This window comes from Ursus maritimus, unplaced genomic scaffold (genome assembly GCF_017311325.1).
Source record: "Ursus maritimus isolate PB19 unplaced genomic scaffold, ASM1731132v1 scaffold_25, whole genome shotgun sequence".
NCBI lineage: Eukaryota > Metazoa > Chordata > Mammalia > Carnivora > Ursidae > Ursus > Ursus maritimus.
This window is the reverse complement of record NW_024425008.1, coordinates 29312938-29336130: the sequence shown is the minus strand read 5'-3', so window position 1 is coordinate 29336130 and position 23193 is coordinate 29312938. Positions and strand designations below refer to the sequence as shown.

General features: G+C 37.7%; 1 protein-coding gene across 1 annotated transcript; it reads right to left on the bottom strand.

Moving 5' to 3' along the window:
- Window positions 1–1753: 1753 nt before the first annotated feature.
- Window positions 1754–22962, bottom strand: LOC103671570 (cytochrome c oxidase assembly protein COX16 homolog, mitochondrial). Its single transcript, XM_008700221.2, has 4 exons — window positions 22750–22962; window positions 15191–15262; window positions 5944–6006; window positions 1754–2188 (listed from the first exon to the last, which is right to left on the bottom strand). Exons 1-4 carry the CDS (start codon window positions 22816–22818, stop codon window positions 2072–2074), a joined length of 321 nt encoding a protein of 106 aa, XP_008698443.1. The 5' UTR covers window positions 22819–22962; the 3' UTR covers window positions 1754–2071.
- Window positions 22963–23193: the final 231 nt, after the last annotated feature.

Below are 23193 nucleotides of genomic sequence, written 5' to 3'. Positions count from 1 at the left end.
CTGCTGAAACCACAAGATTTTTCTAATATTCACAATGAAAACCTGGTAGGGATCCAGGAACTAAAACTCACAAAAATGTGCCCCTGGCCTGGTCTCCCAAGAGTTTTTGACTCAAGCTAGTCAATGCTCAGTCTCCAGTAGTTAGTCAATTACCCTTCAAGCATTCCTACCTGATGCTGGCTCCAGCCGTGGCTTCTGGGTGGTTTCTCCTCAGGTAACCTGTGATCCTCTGTATTTGTCTGTCTCAAGTTTTCAGGTGGTGGTTTTGTCCTGTGTCCTCAATTCTCTCATGGACCAAAGAACAGTTGTTGATTTTCAGCTTTTTCTTTGTGTTAGGATGGGAAGTGTGACTTCCAAGGTACCTACATATTGGACCAGAAACTGAAGTCCCCTATGCTGTTTTTAAAGAAGCTGCCAATGTTCTAGACCAGTTGTACCATTTTAATTATACCAGCAATGTGTGAGAGATCTTGTTTCTCCACATCCTTACCAGCATTTGGAATTGTCACTTTTTTATTTCAGCTGTTCTTTCAACTGTGTAGTGATTTCTCAATAGTCCAAATTTGTGTTTCCCTGACGAATAGTGATGTCAACCATTCTCTTCATGTGCTTATATGCCATATTCATATACCCTCTTCAATGAAATGTCACTTTGTGTCTTTTGACCATTTTCTAATTGGACTGTTTGCTTTTTTATTATTGAGTTTCAGAATTCTTCATATATTCTAGATATGAGTCTTTTAGCAGAAATGTGGTTTGCAAGTATTTTCTCTCAGTCTGGATTGTCTTTTCACCTTTTAATGGGGTCTTTGGAAAACAACAGTTTTCAATTTTGATGAGATCCAATTTACCAAGTTTTTCTTTTATGAATGTTTTTGTTAAGAACTATTTTTCAAGAACTATACAGTAAGTCCTGAAGACTCTCTGCCTTCTTTTCCTACAAGTTTTAAGTTTTACATTTATTTTTTTTTTTAAGATTTTATTTATTTATGTGACAGAGAGACAGCCAGCGAGAGAGGGAACACAGCAGGGGAGAGGGAGAGGAAGAAGCAGGCTCCCAGCCGAGGAGCCTGATGTGGGACTCGATCCCGCAACGCCGGGATCATGCCCTGAGCCGAAGGCAGACGCTTAACGACTGCGCTACCCAGGCGCCCCTAAGTTTTACATTTAAATTACATCCATTTTGAGTTACTTTTTGTACATGGAGTGATGTTTAAATGGAGGTCTATTTTTTTTTTTTTTTTTTGGCCCATGAAATCCAATTGTTCTCTCTGATCTCTATCTCTATCAAGATTTATCATCACTAGGTAATCAGCTTGGTTTCCTTTTTGCTAAAACTAACCCACTGAAAATAGTGATCTCCATTGGGCAAGAGGCAGGTAGATTTATAATTTTTTGGCAACATAAGGGGGAGTATTTCGAATGAGGCTTTAGGCATCTGGAAATCAGTGTGAAAATATCAGCAGGTGGGGCAACAGGGCTAAGACAGAGGTAAAAAGAAGAAAATAAGTTCAAAAAAACTAACTTCCCTCAATTCTATCCTTTTGCCTAGCATTTAGATCATAGTAAACCCCGAGTTAAAAAAATAAGAACAAAACTACAGTCAAGTTGCATGCAAATTATGCTAAGCCCTAAGGCATACCTTAAAGCAGTATTTCCAAATTGTAGTCATCTATGGAATACTTGAACAAATCTGCTGTATCTGTATGTAACATGTACTACTTCAGGATTTTTGCCTTAACCAAGAACAATATAATTTTCTTAACATGTTTTAATGGTATCAATACAATCATCAGGTGATATTTTGGAGACTGATTAGTATATCATGTGAGGTATTATAAGTAAAACCAAGACTCTCATCAGCCTGTGATCGATATTATTTTCCTACAGATGTTTGACATAAAATTACTGCCCGATGTTACTGTGACTTTTTATCAAGATTATCTGTCATCACGTTACTCATATCCAAGCTTCTGCAGGTCTGAAATTTTCTTCCCACTGAATATGTAGTGGGAATTCCAGTTGATAACATTTTTGTTAAAAAAAAAAAAAAAAAAAAGAACAAACTTAGTCAAGTTGTCTTAGTCTTAAGGATTTCTGGATTTCGTCCTTGAAGGAGGTCAGGATCTTCCCAAGGCCTGGGTCCTCGAATATTCTTCCAGTCATCAAAAGCGGAGTCCTTTATTTTCTATAGAGCCACAAAAATTAAAGTATATATATTAGGGTAAGAGCCCTGTGGCTTTGATTAAGACATTACTAAATGAATGAATAAGTAAGAGAGTGGAAAAAATCCAACGGGCCCTCAATTATACTTTTAACAAATAAAACAACTGCATGTCACACGTAGTAACTGAAGTAATGGCATATCTCCTAGGATTGGGAATTTTTCTTGCTTGCTATGGATGTTGATTAGATTATCTTTCTCCCTCCCACCATCAGAATAAAATTATCAAATTAGAGAAAGTCTGCATACTTTATTTTTGAGAGCATAAAAAAGGCAAAAGCCGGGAAAACAAAAGTCCAGCTCTGAAGGCTGATCCAGCATAATAATGACTAGCATGGGTTAGCATGGGTGACAGCAGTAAATGAGAGGAAAAGAACAAAGAAAGGTGGAGAGCCTAAAGTCTGCTAGAAGGAAGAAAAGAGACTAATATGATTTGTCCTAAATCTGAGAAATGAGCCTGGGCCTGCAAATGAAGACATTCCCCACAGCTGCCATGAGCAAATCCCTTCCAGTCAATAAAACCTAGTTTCAACTACAGTTTGGATCATCATATCTTCACAGTTAGTGTGAAATGCCTCTCAGCACGGAAATGAAGGTGGGATAAAGGGAAGAATATAAATGTTTTTTTCACCCCTCGACACCATTCTGACAGTAACTTTTCTACATCTGCTTTGATTGTTCTGGAATTATTGAATAAATAAGACAGAAAAAGAGGCTCAGAGAACACGTAATAGCTTATATCCAGAGACAGGGAAAAGGATATAAATTTACACTGACACTTGGATAATAAGCATTTCTCTTTTACTAACAAGCTACATAATCTTGGGCAAGTGATTTAAGCCATCCGGGCACTAATTCCCTCATAAGTAATAATAAAAAGGCTGAACCAAGTCTACATGGGTTCTTCAGCTCTCAAATTCTATGGTCTCCAAAATAACTGAAGGAAAATTTACTCCCAGACAAACCCTCCACAGCATCACTACTGACATAGTGCTTACAGATTGAGAAGTAGCAAGTCACGGGTTTCGACAAGACAATGGGGAAGCAGTGAACTGAAACCATTCTCTAAACATCACTTACAGTTTCACTAGGCGTCTGTATTAAACATATGTAAATGAACAAAGTTTTACTAATTTAATGTGCAAGGGAGTAAATTATTTTCAAGTATAGTTATGAAGGTATCCAAAGGTATAAAAAGGTTGGAAGAAAGAATGGCGTTTACCCACATAACAGAAGACATATATGCTCAAGAGAACTTAAGAATAATTCTTAGATGGGATGCAAGGCTGGCAGAACAACTTCACATAAAAGTGTTCCAGTCTTCAAAGATCTTTAGTAAAGGAAAGAGTCTCTGCGGGATTTTGCAAAACAAATACAGTCACTGAAGATTATGCCGTACATGTGTTGGGCAAGACCACCTACGGCTTACCACGTAACAACCAACTGCTACAGAATTGAGTATGAAACGGAATCAAGAAGTGCTGAAAAAAAAAACACCAGTATCAATATTGGATTTTCAGCCCTGCTACAGTGGAGACCTCTCTTTAATACCTAGCTTGTACCTTGATACACACCTGAGACACCAAAAAGGCTACTCTTTAGGAATGAGGGTTATGCCAAGAGTAAAACCTACTTTGGACTCATTCCAACAAAGCTTAAAGCCAAGCTCTGACAAGATCCTCTGGAGAGACAATTTGGAGAATGAGTCCCACAGAGTTACAGCAGTTTAGGAAACACCAAAGCCTTTCCACAGATCCTCCCTTAAAAAGACAAAACCGGGGCGCCTGGGTGGTACAGCGGTTAGGCGTCTGCCTTCGGCTCAGGGCGTGATCCCGGTGTTCTGGGATCGAGCCCCACGTCAGGCTCCTCTGCTGTGAGCCTGCTTCTTCCTCTCCCACTCCCCCTGCTTGTGTTCCCTCCCTCACTGGCTGTCTCTATTTCTGTCAAATAAATAAATAAAAATCTTTAAAAAAAAAAAAAAAAAAAGACAAAACCAAGCTCAAAATGATCAGCCAATAATTGAACTGCCTGCTAAAATGAGAATCAACACTCTTCACAAGTTTCTTGTGTATTATTCACAATGTTCACCTTTGAAGCAAAAATGACCAAGCATACAAAGAACAGGAAAATACGATCCACAGCCAAAAAATGAACCAAATATAAGAAATGGAGAACATCCTTCCTAACCACATGCTATAATACCATGTGCTATTAAACATTTTCATTTTTGCCATCAGATGGGTGGACAATGACATGTCATTATAATTTTAACTAACATTCCTATAAGTTTGGTATCTTGTCATATGTTTAAGAACGATATTTATTCTCCACATCACTTGCCATCAGGGAAATACAAATCAAAACCACAATGAAATACCACCTTACACCAGTTAGGTGGTAAAAATTAACAAGATAAGGAACAACAAATGTTGGCAAGGACGTGGAGAAAGGGGAACCCTCTCACACTGTTAGTGGGAATGCAAGCTGGTGCAGCCACTCTGGACTACTGTATGGAGGTTCCTCAAGAAGTTAAAAATAGAGCTACTCCAAGACCCAGCAATTGCACTAGTGGGTATTTACCCCAAAGATACAGATGTAGTAAAAAGAAGGGGCACGTGTACCCCTATGTTCATAGCAGCAATGTCCACAGGAGCCAAACTGTGGAAGGAGCCGAGATGCCCTTCAAAAGATGAATGGATAAAGGAGAAGTGGTTGGTTATATATACAATGGAATATTGCTCAGCCATCAGAAAGGATGAATACCCACCATTTACACCAACATGGATGGAACTGGAGGGTATTATGCTAAGTGAAGTAAGTCAGTCAGAGAAAGACAATTATCATATGGTTTCACTCATATGTGGAATATAAGAAATAGCGCAGAGGACCATAGGGGAAGAGAAGGAAAACTGGATGGGAAGAAATCAGAGAGGGAGACAAACCACAAGGGACTCTTGACTCCAGGAAACAAAGTGAGGGTTGTGGAAAGGAAGGTGTGTGTGGGAGTGGGGTAACTGGGTGGCGGGCATTAAGGAGGGCACTACATCAAAAACTAATGATGCACTAGTATATGTTGGCCAACTGAATTTAAATTTAAAAAATCGTTAAAAAAAAAGACAAACACACAAAAAAGAATGATATTTCCTTTTTGCTGAAGTCTTTATATTCTTTGCCCATGTTCCCACTGATCAACTAAATTGTTAAACTTTTCCATGTTGACCTGTAGATGCTGTTCATATTTAAATAAACTAATTCATCATGATAAGATAAACAATATTTTTAGGATTCCTCATTTAACTAGTGACTTTATACACATTATTTTTTTAGGCTGAACTTTTAATTTTTATATATAAACTCATCAGTCTTTACATTTAAAGCTTTTGAATTTTGTATCACATTTAAATCAGCTTTTCTGCCTCAAGACCACAAAAAAGAATCTCCATTTTTTTCTCCTAGTATTCTTAGCATTGGTTTTTTTTATTTTTAAATTCTTGTTCCACCTAGAATTTGTTCATTTTAATATGTGAAATATAGATCCATCTTTATTTTCTTTTCAAATAACTACATAGTTGTCCCAATACCATACTGCTTAGGGTAATTTTTTTCTGCACTGGTAATAATTTCAGTTCACCTTAAGACAGATAGAATCAGTCACTGACTAGGAAGACTGTTACAAAAGAGAGATTATATTAACATATAACATATATTAACATATGTACCTCATACTCTGATTCCAATGATACTTTATTCATTTTCAGTTTTTTTTCTAATTCAGGATCAATCTGTAGAAAAGAAAGAGGAGCCATAAGTTTTTTAAGTCTGTGAGATTCGATTTTGAATTTAAAGTCATATACGGGGTGGCTGGGATGGTAAGGCAGATCACAAACACATGACAAAATCTCCATCAGTCCGATCGTATAGTGATAACTAACGTACCGCTACCACTACTACTACAACTATCAGCAGCTTGTATTTACTGAGCACTTTTTATGTGCCAGGCATTTTGACATATACTCACAAAAACATATAATTATTATGATGATGATCGCGATGAAAGACAAAGGGACACAAAGAGTCTGAATGCCTTGTTGAAGAGGAAGAAATTGCCTTTGAACCTTGGCATTATGCTTCCAGAGTCCATGCTGTTAACCACTACCCTAAATTATGTTGTTACATACAAATAACATAAAATACTAATAAATGTAATGCTGCTCTTGAAAACGAAAAAGAACACCTTCAATACACCTGAAATAAAGAAGCGTCTAAGAAAATATTAGACAGGATTCCATAGTGGTAAATAGGAGCTGATGCCATGTTATCCGTGTGTGGCAAAGGGTTTAGGAAAAAAGAATGTGATTGCAGAAGTCAATAAACAAACAACAACAACAAAACCCTAATTAAAATAAATGGAATAGCAGAATAGTGAACGAACACAGCTTAAGACCAAATTAATACACTAGAAATACAACCTGAGGATTCCGTTATAATGATGCACAAGAGTTGGGATGAACGAAAGAAAAGCTGTATGAAAGCTAGATCCAAAAGTTCCAACACATGTCTACTAGGGTTTTCAGAATCAGAAAACAAAGAGAATGGAGGAAGGGATACAATTAAATAATCGACCAGTAATTAACTGAATATTTAGAAAAGCATGAGTCCCCAGATTGAAACAACACAATAAAAAATAACCACAACAAAACAAAAATAGCCCATTCTTAATCAAGTAAGAGTGAAGCTTTAGAATATTAAGGATAAAAAAGAAAATCTCAAAATCAAAAAAGAGTGAAAAGACTGTTTACTTATAAAGGAATATGGATTAGAAAAAAGACTGCTCATTAGCAACCTTGTATGCTAAAAGAGATAGAATTATTTCAGCATTGCTATTGATGGAGGATTACTTTTAAGTTTTATTTTTACTATTTTATCTTTTCTTCTTTCTTGACGTTTACTTGATTTTTTTCCTCGATCAGTTTTGAGTGGTAGAAATATATACAAACATATCAATAATTACAGTAAGTATTAAACTCATCTATTAGCTAGTAGAGATTTTCTGAACTTTAAAAATATCCTGCTACACACTGCTTACAAGAAATGCACTTAAAAAAGAATGAAAGCACAAAGCTGACAGTAGAGGGCTATAAAAATGATATACCACAAAAAAAACTATGGGGATAGGAGGATCACTAAATAAATAGCAGTATTTATAATGGACAAAACACAGTTCAAGGCAAACCATCAAAAAGGACCATTTTATATTGGTAAATGGAACAATCTTTCAAAAATATAAAAGAATTATAAAATTTCATGTGACTACATTGCTTTAAAATGAATGCATCAAAATGGATAAAAACGTAAGAAATAAACACAAACATTCTAGAAGAGCTTAACATACCTTTTGCAGTATCTAATAGATTAAGCAGATTATAAATTAATGTGATTATTGAAGATATGAGTAAAATAATAAGATTTTTCTAACAGGCATATATAGAATTTTGAGCCCAGAAAATTTAGATTGCCATTTCCCCTCAAATACACATAAGATGTTTGTAAGAACTGAACTTGTTCTAGGGCAGAAAGGAAAACTAGGCAAATTCACATGTAAAAAAATATTGTCATACATGCCGCACTGACTACAATAGGTAACATTTCAGATTACTTGACCTTAGCCCAAAGGCCGAGAAGCAACAGCATTTAAAATCAATAACAGGGGCGCCTGGGTGGCACAGCGGTTAAGCGTCTGCCTTCGGCTCAGGACGTGATCCCGGTGTTATGGGATCGAGCCCCACATCAGGCTCTTCTGCTGGGAGCCTGCTTCTTCCTCTCCCACTCCCCCTGCTTGTGTTCCCTCTCTCGCTGGCTGTCTCTATCTCTGTCGAATAAATAATAAAAAAAAATCTAAAATAAAATAAAATAAAATAAAATCAATAACAAAAAGATAACTGCAGGAAGAATCCAAATATATGGAAGCTAAGAAAGTTTTAAATTATATTAACATGTTAAGAGGCTATAAAATATGAAAATTACAAAGCATTTGGAAGTGAAAAGCGACCCTGTTGAACTATCTTTTTCATTCTAATAGTTTTAATCTTCTTCAGCAGACAAATTTCTTGGTAGGCAACATTTCATCTGCACATAATCACATTTTCAATTTTTTCTTTCTAAGCTTCATACCACTTATTTCTTTTTGCTGTTTGACTACGTACACTATAGGGCTATGACCTCCAAAACAGTACTAAAAAGTAGCTACCATTATGAATATTCTTTTCTTATTCTTAACTTAAATGGGAATGATTCTAATGTTTCTCTGTTAAGAATATTTACTATGATTACGGTTAATAGAATTCAACAAAGTGGTTAGATTAACACAAAAAAATCAATCAAAGTGCATGGATCTACATACAAAATCATCAGGGTTTCTTTACTCAAGTGAAAACCAATTAGGAAATGTCAGGAAAAAAAGGAACCCATAACCAGAATTGTCTTATCTAAAAAATTAAATCCATAGCTAAATACATTTTAGTAAAGAAAGACTGAAGCCCAGAAAGTGTCACTGGCAAATTCTATAAAATAGTTAAGTAACACCAATTCTGTACAATCTGTTTCAGAAAATAAAAAGGGAGGGAACCCAACTCATGTTATGAAGCCAGCATTACCTTAATACCAAAACCAGACTGTTGGGGAGGAATTTTCCCTTCTTCCCTTCTATGTTCATTGGCTGGCCTAATATTTAATTGACATAAAACAGATGAACAGGAGAAAAACAAATTTAATTACGTACGTAGGGGAGGCCCACAAAGACAGGAGACTCACAGGTAGACAGGCAACTGAGTCAGGCAATTAAATATCATTCTAAGGTAAGGAAAATGAGGTAGGGAACTAGGGTTTAAAAGGGGAGGAAGACAATTCACAGGAAGATGAAAAGAGCAAATGTTTGGTAAACAAATACCTACTATGCCATACAGATAAGTCTTTCTGATATAAAAAGTTATCTCTGGTAATAGGTCTCTTCCTGGTACAGGCCCTCCATCTAAGTTGTTTTAGGCAGCGAATGGAAAGATAAAAAGCTTTTCCACAGTCTGCTGGGTCTTGAGCTTAAAATAATCCACATGTCAAAATGCCTCATTCTGGGACAGCATATCCTGCTCCCCCTCAAGACCAAACAGTAGGAGGAAAAAAACAAAAACTAAAAACTACAACAATCTCTAGAGTAACCTCCAGTGGAAGAGTAAAAATACAGCTTTCAAACTAACACAAAAACAAATTAATAAAACACTGTTAATCCAAAAGAGGACAAAAAAAGTCAAAAAGAAATAACTGTAACAAATAGCAAATTTTAAAAAAGTATATTTAAACCCAAATATGTAAAAACTTACATGAAATGTAAATGGATTCAATGATTCAATTAAAAAACAGGACTATTAAAAACATATATTCTGTTTATAAGAGATATATTTAAAACCTAAATTTATAGAAAGGTTAAGATTAAAAAGGAAGCTAATGAAATCACACTAATATCCAACAAAACAGCCTTTAAGGAAAAAAAGCATTATTAGCAATCAAAGTGTTAAGACAACAGGCCCCAAATGGAGTCACTTCTGCTAAGCATGTCACCAAACTGAAACTTAATATCTAATCTAAATTCCACCCTCCCCCAGGAATGTAATCTTAACCAGTCAGTCTGGAATTTCCTGGTCAAAGTAGTGAAGTAAACTACCTGATTGTTCCCGTCTGTCCCCCAAAGAAAGATGAAATAATGTGCTCTTTCCTTGTCCCTGCTCCGTTAGGCCTATAAAAGTCTCCTATTTCATACAGCTCTTTAGAGCTCCATTCCATTTGCCTGATGCATGAATCACTGAATAAAACCAATTTGATCTTTAAATGTATTGATACTTAAATTTATTTAAATTTTGTTTTTTAACAAAAACTTCATAATAAAAACTCAAATCCCCATGAAGATGTAATAATTCTGAAACTATGTGTGCCTAATATAGTGAAATGGAGTCATAATGAGAGATGTTAGCACAATTTTCTCAGTAGCAGATAGAAAAAAACAGATTTAAAAAGTCAACACTACAGAAAATTTGAGAAAACACTACAAACTTGACCAAATGGATGCACAAATTTTTAATATGTACCCAACACTGGCAGATATACATTCCTTCAAGCACACATTACTTATATATAAACTGATCCTATGCTGGGTCATAAAGCAAGTCTCAACAAATATCAAAGAATGAACTCACTGAAAATATTCTTTGATTACAACACATCTAAGTTAGAAATCAATAAAAAATAATTTAACTAGAAAACCCTTTAGGCTTATAAACTAAGGAAAAACACACTTCCAAATAGCTTATGAATAGCTGAAAAAAATTTTAATAAAGGGGTGTGAATATATTATATATTAAACTTACATGACATAGCTAGACCCATGTTTAAAAGGAAATTCATCAGCTTGTAAGCATATATTACGAAAAAAGATGGAAAGGGAATGAGCTAAGAATCTACCTCATAAAGTTAGGAAAAAGAAAAGAAACTCAAAGGAAAAAGTAAATAGAGAACAGAACTAATTAAAGGTCAAACGAATGAAGAAAGAATCAACTAAACCAAAAGCTATTGATAACTCTCAAGTAAAATTGATTTAGAATAAAGAGAAGTCACAAATAAGAGTATTGAGAATGAAAAGGAGATCAATAACATAAATCTTATGGGCAATAGATACTGGGATAATTAGGCCAGTAAACTTGAAAATTTAAACAAAATGGGCAAATTCATAGAAAAATACAACTTTCTAACATGTAACAGAAAAAATAAATTATTTGAACAGTGTTATAATGTATAAAGAGCTGAATCTGTACTTTAAAATCTCACATAAAGAAAACTCCAGGTTCAGATGGCTTTACCAGTGGATTCCACTAAAGAAGAAATAATGCCAGTGTAATAAAAAACTTTCTAGTTATGTGGTAAGCATAAGCTTGATGTCAAAATTTGAAAAAGAGAGAACAGGCCAACTTCACTAATGCAGAATTCCTGAAAAACACACTACAAAAAGACAGCAACATATCAAAAAGACAGTATACCAAGATCAAGGGGAGTTCATTTCTCAGGAATGCACAATTAACTTGAAAACCACAATGTAATTTGCAAATAAACTAATGCAACAGAACAGACAACAACACAGGCACAGAAGAGCAGGAAGGAAAAAATGTTATGTCAGTAAATGGTGCTTGAACAACTTGCTGTCTACATTAGGGAAAATATTCTATAAGCAGAGTTAGGGATCCCCAGAAAAAGAAAGACCCAGACATAGCTTTTGTGATACAAGAGAAGTCATTACAGGTCCCCAGCTATCCCCTCCCACCATTTCCCCTCCCACCATTCCCCCACCCCCTGGATCTGTGCCTTATCGACTCTACTTGCCCAAGCACACTTCTTGCAGTACTGCCTAGGGGGTGTTAGAATTACAAAGAAATTGGGGGGGGGGGGAACAGTAGTTAAGAATTTTAAGGGAACAATGGGAATGCAAAAACTAAGTCTCTAATGGGCCAGTAGATAGCCTAACCATATCAGAGACAAAAAAATCAATGGTAAAACTCCCAGTGCTGTTTCAAAACATTGACCTAGCACATTCCTGAGTTGTCTTTGCAAGATTGAAACCAGGAGAAAATTTAAAGCTTATTTTTCAGAGAACTGTTTCTCTGTAGTCAGCTACTGTTTCTTTTCAGACTCCACTAAGAAATACACTGGTTGTCTCTGCAGAGGCCTGGACTTGGGAGTCAACTGATATGGTTCCAAGCTATGAACAAGCAAGGCCCTGCAGAGCTTACCTGAGATAACCAGCCCAAGTTCCCATCCAGTTTATACTGGCTCTTGGATCACATCCCTAGCTCCTTCCCTTTGTCCAACAGTTAACTCTACTTCAGTACAATGTTAAAGTCTCTGCCCTAGGAGGAGCACAGGCTTCATAACATACTACATCTGCACAACCTTATTCCTGCCTTTATGTGTGATGACAACTCCCCTTTCCGAATATTCATCCTAATCTTAAATAAAAAGAACTCTCTCACCCCTGTTTGGGTAGTCACGGATTTGGAAGTTATTCCCATGATCTCTTTCCTATTTGCCGCAAATAAAGTTTCCTTTATGAGACAATACCACCTGCCGGAATTACTTAGAGATTACCTGTTGTAATCCAGGTAATCTCTATCTGCAACTCACCAAGCAGCAAACGAATTTACATTAGTTCAGGTACAGCTAGTTCGGTTACAGTTCCTCCAATGTGTGTGGGTTTTTTTTCAAACCACCAAGCAATTAACTCAATTCTGACACTACCTAACTGGAGATAGAGTCAGATCCCACAGGTTAAAGGCTCAGTTGTCCAAGACAGCCCCCGCCCCCACTTTACACACAAATTGCAAATCCAGGATGTCACCTGTACTTCTGACTGGTTATAGACTGGAGGTTCCAACAACCCCTCCCTGGGTTTGATTAATTTGCTAGAGCAGCTCACAGAATTGAAACATTTTACTTATAAAAGGCCAAATAGAAGAGATGCACAGGCAAGGTATAGGGGAAGGGTATGGAGATTCCATGCCTTCTCTAAGAGGGCTACTCTCCCACAACATCTACGAGCTCCCCCAGTCAGGAATCTATCTGACCCCTATCTTTTTGGGTTTTTATTGAGGCTTCATTACAGGGGGTGATTGATTAAGTCCTTGCCATTGGCAATTGATTCAACCTCTAGCCCTACTCCCCTCCCTGGAAGTCAAGGGGTGGGACTGAAAGTTCCAACCCTGTCTCACAAGCTTGTCTCTCCTAGCAACCAGCCCCAATCTGTAGGTTAGCCAGGGGCAGTCCATAAATTCATTAACATAACAAAAGACACCTTGCTCACTCTCATCACTTAGGATATTCCAGGGGTTTTAGCTCAATGCCCGAAAACAGAGCAAAGACCAAATACATACTTCTTATAAATCAGAATATCACAATTCCTCACACCGTATACAAAAAATCAATTCCATTTGGGTTTTATATTTGCAGACCCGAGCATAAAAGGCAAAACAAGAACTTTAGCAATCATATAGGAAAATATTTATATTTTGGCGCAAGAAAAACTTCTTAAAAGGACAAAAAGAAAAAGTAACTTTAAAGTAAAAAAAAGAATAAAACAGACTACACTAAATTTGTTCATCAAAAGACACCATTAAGATGAAAGGTTTATAATCAGGCACGTATAAAGAAATCTTATAAAACAACAAGAAACAGACCAACAACCAACAGAAACAATGGGCAACCGAGACCTGAAACATCACAATAGAGGACACACAATAAAGGAAATATAAGTGGCCAACAGACACAGGAGAAGTGATCAACCTCAATACTCACTCCTCCAGAGTAGTAAGGGGATTAGCCCCCAGTCTATCTGCCTCCCAGAAAAAAGGATAAAGCCTTTCAGGAGGAAAACAATACCACCTGGAATCTCTACAAGTGTTTACAAACAATATCCAATATTTAATTCAAAAATTACAAGGTCAGGGCACCTGGGTAGCTCAGTCAGTTAAGCATCTGCCTTCAGCTCAAGTCATGATCTCAGAGTCCCGGGATTGAGGCCCATGTCAGGCTCCCTGCTCAGTCTGTTTCTCCCTCTCCCTTTGTCCCTGTCCCTGCTCATGCTCTCTCTTTCACTCACTCTCTCCAAATAAATAAATAAAATCTTAAAAAAATAAATAAAAATAAAAATAATTACAAGCTGTGTTCAAAGACAGAACATTTACTCACAAAACCAACAAAAGGAAAAAATTAGACAATAAAAACAGATCTATAGCTGATGTATGTTGGAGATAAGACTTTAAAGTAACATATATATTCAAGATACTAAAGGAAAAAGTAAATAAAAACATGATTTCATGGAAGATTACATATATTATACATTCTTTTTAATTTAGTATTTACCCTAATACTTACTGTCTTTAAGACTAGTTGGAGTTGGTGTTTCTCTTAAACTATAAAATTAACTGAGAAAATTGAATAGGTCCCTTTAATACTCTGTAATTTCATACCAATAATTATTTATTAATATAGTTAATATATATTATATAATATATATTTCATTAGAGGATCTCAATAATATTGGTAGAAAATTTATATATAAAATATTATATATATGTATATAAGAAATTATACATATATGTACATAGGTTTTATATATATATATAAAACTTGGGAAAAAACTCAAATATCACATGTGGCCACAAACAAAAACAACATACTTCTGAATGAATTAATCAGAGTTAAATGACTAGAGTTTGTATCTAACACTTGGCCTAAATTTGTTAGTAACTGAATCAAAGAGGGTGAAAATCCTAGCACTACCTCTAAATAGCCATGTAACCATAGGTAAGTTACTGAAGCTCTCTGAGCCTCAGTTTCCTCACCCGCAAAATAAATTTTACATATATTTATATATAAATATAAAAGTTTATATATAATATATAAACATATTATACCTAAAAAGATATCATTATTTGTAATGAAAAATAATTTTCCTTTCCTTCAGTATTAGTAATATCAGTATACTTTATATATCAATATAATTTATGAAATTACTGGTATTAATATGAAATAGCTAATTTATAATTGGAGTAATATAATGGGAGTGACATTATCGAACATTGTTCAGTCCCTTTTAAGTCCTTTTTTAAAAACAACTCCACTGAATACATTTTATGGGAGAATGCAGTATTGCAAATTTTCTATGAATAAGATAACTAAATTCTTTACATTTCATGATTTACTTCCATATGATCATTCATGTTGTCTTAAAGAATAAGAAAGAGCCCAAAGATCATACAACCCCTTGAAAAATTAGACAAAACTCAGACTGCTTAGTACAGAGTGTGGTATACACATCTAAACCAGAACAACCGCCTATGCAGCCACATGTCGAACTCCAATTACCGTCCTTACTTTAATTTTCACAGCATCATAGCGGATTTGTGAAAACTCACGAAGACCGAAAGAACCTCCAACAATCAGCAACTGAAACAAAGAAAGGAAACAATTAAACAAAATAGAAGGGCAGAATTCAGTCTATCTACAGATTAATGCCAAAAGTGATGCAATACTTTATTTTCCTGGTGAGTTACCATTCATCTGTTCAGAGTAGATGCAGTATGGACAGTCACTAGGAAACATTTTATCATATTACCAAATACCAAAGTCAGTACCCCATTACTTGTTTGTTCATTTTTAAAGATTTTATTCATTTTTGGGGGGGAGCACAAAGGGAGGGAGAGAGACAAGCAGACTCTGTGCTAAGCGCTGAGCGCAGAGCCCAATGTGGGGCTTGATCACATGACCCCGGGATCATGACCTGAGCAGAAACCAAGAATTGGACACTCAACCAACTGAGCCACCCAGGTGCCCCCCCATTACTTGTATTCCACCTTATGGTTTAAATAACATCATCACGAGCATTATATTAGTTGATCTTACAAAAGAAGCTAAGAAAAAAATCCATTTAACAGATGAGGAAATAAAAGCACAGGCACCTACATGACTTGCCTGTGATTACCCTGAGTAAAGCCAGGAATTAAATTCTGGCCTCATTTCTTCAAGACCAGAATTCTTTCAATTTTATGTGTTTGCAAAATAAGCTAACTAGACAGCATTTTTCTCCATTTTCTCACCAACTAATGAAAGAATCTCATAAAATACACCACACTTCTCAATATATGGCAAACCTTAAAAGATCCCTCCAACTGTCATTGCTGCTTTATCACCTCCTCCAATAATCTAATGGGCTTTCACCCCTAATCCTAAAGCTGTAAAAGTCTAGCAATTTGGATAAAAATAAAGTTTGATCCCTACCTTCCTTTTTATGTCAACATATTAATATTACCAAATAAGGAAATACAAAGATAGAAAACATTGTAAAATATAAAACTTTACAATTTTGAAGTTGAAATGCTAACAAAACCTTGAGGCTATAAATTTTAAAACCCAGTAAGTTTGACCACATAAAAATTTTAAATGTCTATCCTGACAAATAAATGAAATAAAAACAACACAAAATCAAAAGACAACAAATCAGGAAACATATCTGTTATATATAAGCAGCTAATATCTGGCAATGTCAATATGTAAGAATTAATTTGTATAAGCAAAATAACCTTTGTCTTTGTGTTTCAATGAAAAGACACATCCCTGGCTTTCGTAACTGTCTCAGTCTCGTTTTATTCATTCTTCCTCATCTTCCCAACCTCAAAATGTTGGGAGTATCCCAAAAGGCTCAAATCTTCACATTTCTTCTAACTATTCAAAACCAACACTAAGTCCACAGCTGATGTCATCCAATTTCATGGCTTCAAATAGGCTCTAGAACCTAACAACCTCCAAATGCACATTTTCAATGGGAGGCATCCCACTAAACTGAAACCTGCCTTCCTATTTGACACCTCCACTTGCAAGTCTAACAGATAAACGGGGCACCGGGGTGGACCAGTTGGTTACACATCTGACTTCAGCTCAGGTTATGATCTCCAGGTCCCGGGATCCGCCCACACTGGGCCATCTTCGGGGAGTCTGCTTCCCCCTCTCTCTCTGCCCCTCCCCGCCATGCTCTCAGATAAATAAAATCTTAAAAAAAAAAAAAAAAAGTCTAACAGATATACATAAATTAACATTTTAAAAAACCCTCGACTTTTACCCCAATACTCTTTCTGCCCCAATCTTTCAAATCCCAGTAAATGTCAACTGCTTTCATCCAACAGCTCAAGCAAACTTCTTTGTAATCATCATAAGCTCCCCTCATTCATATCTCATATCTAATCATCCCTGAGTTCTGTCACCTCTACTTTCAAAATATTTCTTGAATCTGACAATTTCTGACTCTACCTTCTTCTAATACTCTAGTCCAGGCCACCATCACCTCTTTCTGGAACTACTGCAATCACAGCACCCACATGTTACATAATGAAGAATTCGTTTGATCTTTGTCTTGGGTTCCTGAGAGGGAGGTACTAACTCGGACTTTCCTGAGTGACAGGAGTATCTTTGTTATTGATGGTGGGCCCCTAGGACCACACCTGAGTTTATGCTAATGAGGCCTAATGAGTTTATGCTAATGACTCATGGTAGGCCCCTAGATAGTTGCAGTATACAGGCAGGCCATGCTGGCATGATCAACCATGTGACTAGAGGGGTGGGGTTTTAAGCCATATGGTATCAACCTGACCTCCAAGGAGATGGGGTGGACCCTGAGTTCCCTTACATAGTTAATGATTCAATTAACCATACCTGGATAATGAAACCCCAATTTAAAAAAACTATGGACACTGAAGCTTACTTGATTTTCCTGGTTGGTGAACACACCAATGTGCTGGGAGGGTGGCATGCCCTAACTTCACAGGAGGAAAACATGGAAACTCTGCTTTTGGGACCTTTTCAGACCTTACCCTGTGGGTCTCTTCCTTTGGCTTTTCCTAATTTGTACCCTTCATAATAAAACTATAATTGTAAGTATAGTGCTTTCCTGAGTTCTGTGAGTCACTCTAGAGAATTATTGAACTTGAGAGTGTTAATAGGAACCCATGAATTTATAACCAGTTGATCAGAAGCACAGGTGGTCTAAGAATCCCAGAGCTTTCAGCTGGTGTCTGAAATAAGGGGCGTTTCATGAAGGACTATTCCCTTACTCTGTTAAGTCTGTGCTAATTCTGATTAGGGTCAGAATTGCACTGCACCACCTACCACTCATTACCACAGTATCTACACTCCTCACTAAATATCTTCATTTGTGCAATAGATCCCATATCATCTTATCTATCGAAGGACCCTGATTCATCAATTCTCTTGTTTCCTGTACCATGAAAATCTTGCTCACTACCACATGATTCATCATAAAAAATGCTATTATTTCTCCCGCTTATTAACAAAGTCTCTAGACCTCACTTCCTCACATTACTATCCTCTTTCCTTGTTCCTATCTGCACTAAAATTTCTCAAAGGAGTTGTTGATGCTCACTGTCCTCCCACTCTCTCTTAGACCCATTCCAACCATCAAAGACATCCACGTTACCAAATCCAATGGTTAACTCTCTGCTCTCATCTTATTTCATGAGCAAAATTTGACACAGTTGATCACTTTCCTCCTTTTCCCTCAAACCTGGTTTTTCCTTTACCTGAGAATATTTGTTAGTGTCCTTTATTCGTTCTTCCTGTACATTCAACCCCCTAATGCTGGAGAACCCCAGGGCACAATGATTGGTCTTCTCTAGCTACATTGATTTCTTTTGCGATTTCAATCAATCCTATAATTTTAAAAATAGTCACATGTTGATTACTAACACTCCACCTTTAGAAGGGATCAAGCAGGCACCAGGGGAACAAAGCAGCACCAGGTAAACAAACAAAGCAGACCAGAATAGCACTGCAAGGGCTCTGGAACCTAAATTATCATTGGAAAGAAAGCCCAAAATAGTGTGCTACTACCTACAAGCTAAGTCTAGCATGGTGACTTCTTGCTAAAGTAGAAGACATAAATAGGATACAGAGTTTCCTAACATAATATTCAGAATGTCCACGATACAATAAAAACTCACTTGTCATAGCAAGAATCAGGAAAACAGCAAGTTGAATCAGAAAATACTATCAAGAGATATTAATATGCAGATAAACCAGATATTGGAATGATCTGACAGAGATTTTATTTTTTTTTAAGATTTATTATTTGAGAGAGAGCACCGCACCCGCACCTGTTGGGGAGGGCCAGAGGCAGAGGGAGAGGGAGAAGCAGACTCCCCACTGAGCAGGGAGCCCCAAGCCCACACCAGCTGGATGTGGCTCGATCTCAGGACCCTGAGACCATGACTTGAGCCGAAACCAAGAGTTGGACACTTAACCGACTGAGCCACCCAGGTGCCCCATGATCTAACAAAGATTTTAAAGGAACCATTATAAAAATGCTTCAGAGATCAGTAACAGAAGTTCTTAAAACAAATGAAATATTACAAAATCTCACAAAACACATGAAAAAAAGAACCAAAAGGTGACATCAGTGAAATGGCAGACTAAGAATCTCCAAAAATCTTCTCCATCAAAGCAATGAAAAAAACTGGCAAAAGTTCTCAAATCAACTTTTTCAGAAATTTGAAAATTAAGCAAAAACTTGCAGTAATGTTGGGAACATTTTCTTAAGAAGACTGCCTTTCAGTAAGAACAGAAAGCTTGGTGGCATTTTTATTCCCCCTCTCCACCCCAGCTCCATGGTAACCATGAAAACAAACAATGTAATCATGGTACAAAGAAGTCACCTTTATTTTTTTTTTTTAAGATTTTATTTATTTATTCGACAGAGATAGAGACAGCCAGCGAGAGAGGGAACACAAGCAGGGGGAGTGGGAGAGGAAGAAGCAGGCTTATAGCGGAGGAGCCTGATGTGGGGCTCGATCCCATAACGCCGGGATCACGCCCTGAGCCGAAGGCAGACGCTTAACCGCTGTGCCACCCAGGCGCCCCAAGAAGTCACCTTTAAAGGGGCAGAATGGAGTTGGAGCTCCTTAAAATCTTATTCCCTGAGAACTGTCTCTGCTTGACCAAATCTGGTGGCCCAATGGAAACCTCAGTCACAAGGCTGTCTTCAGTTTTCCTGACTTAGAGCTCAACCAGTACCAACAGACTTCTCCCAGGAAGTGTTTGTTGAAAAAATTCAGATGCAATTGTTTAACATCATGCCTGCCTGAGGTGGTAGGCAACAGGGCAAATAACAGTCTAACCAAAAACCTTAAAAGGAAAATATGAGAAATAAGGTATCCACAGGGGACTCTGAAAAGTTCAAGCATATTCTTGAGAATCTAGTAGGAAATGTTCATGGACAGAACTGTGCCCATGCACAGAGCGGTACGTAAGTAAGCTCAGGAAAGACCTGAGAAGGCCTTAAACACGTGCCTGTGGCTAACCCGGAGTTTCTGAGCAAGCAGGAAATAAAAGCTCAAGGCAGAGTTGTAACCTGCCCAGCTAAGTGCTGAAGACACACCAAAACAAGCACCCAGAGCCCCTCGACAAAGATTGACTGTTTCCAGGTGTTTACGGAAATCTCCACCCAATAAAAAGAAAAACAGCCCGATTTAAAAATGGGCAAATGATTTGAATAAACATTTCTCCAAAAAAGAGATACAGATGACCAATAACCATATCAAAGTAGGTTCCATATCATTGGCCATAAGGGAAATGCAAATCAAAACCACAATGAGATACCTTCACATCCACCAAGAAGGGTATAATAAAAAAGATGGACAGTCATAAGTGTTGACAAGGATGTGGAGGATTCATTGATGGTGGGACTGTAAAATGACGGAGCCCCTCCGGGAAATAGCTTGACAGTTCCTCCAAATGTTAAACATGTAGTATCACATGACCCAGCAATTCTACCACTAGGTACATACCTAAGAGAAATGAAAACATACATCCATACAAAAACTTGTACGTGAATGTTCGTAGCAACATTATTCAAAATGGCCAAAAAATGGAAACAATCTAAAATGTTCATCAATGGATAAATATAATGATAAATAAATAGGATAGGATTAAGATTAAAAAAACTGTCTATCCAAATGATGGACTATTATTTAGCCATAAAAACAAATGAAGTTTTGATACATGTTACAACATGAATGAATCTTGGAAACACTACGCTAATTGAAAGAAGTCTGTCACAAAAGACCACATGTCATATTGTGCTATTAAATCTATAGACATAAGTAGATTAGCGGTTGCCTAGGTGGGAGGAGAGGGAGGAGAAAATAGGAAGTGACTACTAATGAGCATGGTGTCTCTTCTGGGATGATGAAATTATTGTAAAGTTAGACAGTGGTGATAGTCGCATAACTCTGTGAATATACTAAAAACGCTGAACCGAACGCTTTAAATGGGCTAATTTTTTGGTGTGTAGGAACCAGTAGGTCACTGGTCAGATTAGAAAGGTAAATTCTGACTAAATGGGCAGTGTGGAAGCTGAAACAAGTATATTCTCTTTACTCAAGTAGTTTGGACAAAAACGGAAGGAGGGCAGTATTTGCATATACCTGGTGTTCAAAGTCTGTATGTCCCATGAAGCATTAGTAGTTATCCAAGAGAGGAAATAATTTCAGCTTGAAGATAAATGTAGTGTAGTAATTATGGCATATGCATATGCAACTGATACATGATGAGGACGATGTATCTTTTGAGTTCTTTCCAGTAGTGTTTGGTTTCAGAGTACTGAATTCAACATTTTCCTCTTCAATTTATTTATATGTTTAGGATTCATATTTTGAAACATGGTCCTCTAGGTCCGGTATAGATAGAGACCAGTACAGAGTAACACATTTGGGGAAAAGGCTACTGTGGCACTTTCCATTCCCTGAAATAAAACAAAAGAGGAAACCCCTAAGTACCTAGAAGGTACTTCAACACTAGTGGTTTCAATATCGCAGCTTTGGTGATTCTGAAAAATAAGAAACAAAATCAAATTGGCTTTCACTGGAACATGAAGGTGACCTCAAGTTAGTGACCACAATCGCAATGCTGCTGAATGGATCTCCATCTGGGGGCAGAGGAATCTATAGAGAGGATAGTTTTTACACTTGTCCTGTCATCTACACAAATAAAGATCACTTCTCTCCTTTCATTCTGTTTAAATGCAAAAGCTGTTAACTTCGCCTATACCAATATTCACATAAAGGATTAAACTGTTAGGTATTTAAAAAGAAAAGTGGCTTTTGTCCACACGCTTTATTGAAATTGTCTCATTTACTATCACATCAAGGCTTGCTGAAGCAAAATAACTAGCCAAGGTGAAACAGCGGGGGGGGGGGCGGGGAGGAGGGGAATTATATGGCTGGATTCCAATTCTGGTTTGTGTTATGTCAACCTCAACCTGTATCTTTCAGACGAATGAGATCCTCAGGGAGCTCAGTGTCGGACAGGACGCAAATATATAAACACCAAAAGTACACTCAATGTGCTTCAAAATGATCAATTCTAAGTCAGCGACCTTTTGAAGGCTGCTGCAATGTGGCACGCACCGTGCTAAACACTCCATTTTCACAAGGTTTTATTTAACTCCTAACGACAACCCGGGAAGAATTAAACCAGTTCACAAACCAGGAAGCTGAAACGTGGAGATGCCCGAAATTGTACAAATTAAGTAAATACATCTAGTTCCAACGATCCACAGCACCATCCAGGTGTAGCACGGGGTTAAAAATGTCACTTTAGTAATCACCCAGACCCGGTGTAAAACCTGGTTCTGACCTCGCTCTCTGACGCACACCCTGGTAACTACCAGGGAGGGTAAAAGGGGAACTGGAGACCTGGCATCAGCGAAAGGAGAGGCCTAAGACCGCCACCTCCCACCAGCCCCCTCCCCGCCCAGGCTGCTGCTCCCCGCCTCCCGCCTCCCAGATCCCGGCCGCCGGGACCCAGCCGACCTAGACGCCCCGCCCCTTCCGGAATCCCGCCCCGCACGTTCTCCTCCCTGCGCTCACCAGCATGGGGACTCCGTACCGAAGCGTTTTGTTCTTGCGCAGGGAGCGCATCACCGAATGTACAGACATGACTGAACTCTCCCACGTGCACGGACGCCTAGCTCAACAGGCCCAGCACGGCCTCCCGAATCCAGGCTCCCTCCGCAGGAAGCAGTCCTTGACTCGCCTCCTTTCCTTGGCCTCCCGGTGGTCGGTCCTCCCCCAATAGGCCTCCGCCAGACAAAAACAATCAATGCGTCGTAACACACTCGCGCGTTCGGGTGGAAATTCGACTATCCGCCCTTTGGTTCCGGCACACTGGTTTGCAGTCGGGACTTAGGACTGAAACCGTGTTTGTAGTCCTCATCAAGTGATGTGGAAACCGATACCTGCCAGGTCTGGGTCTTGGCCAACGTCTTCTGATGTTCCCTAGCACATAACCGCTCTATAAAATTAGCCAAGAAA

Coding starts and splice junctions, on each gene's coding strand:
- LOC103671570 (XM_008700221.2), bottom strand. CDS start 22,818: ATGTCTGTACATTCGGTGATGCGCTCCCTGCGCAAGAACAAAACGCTT. Junction 15,263..22,749: donor GGTACGGAGTCCCCATGCTG/GTGAGCGCAGGG, acceptor TCTTTGTTTCAG/TTGCTGATTGTTGGAGGTTC. Junction 2,189..5,943: donor CATTGGAATCAGAGTATGAG/GTACATATGTTA, acceptor GTGGCTCTATAG/AAAATAAAGGACTCCGCTTT.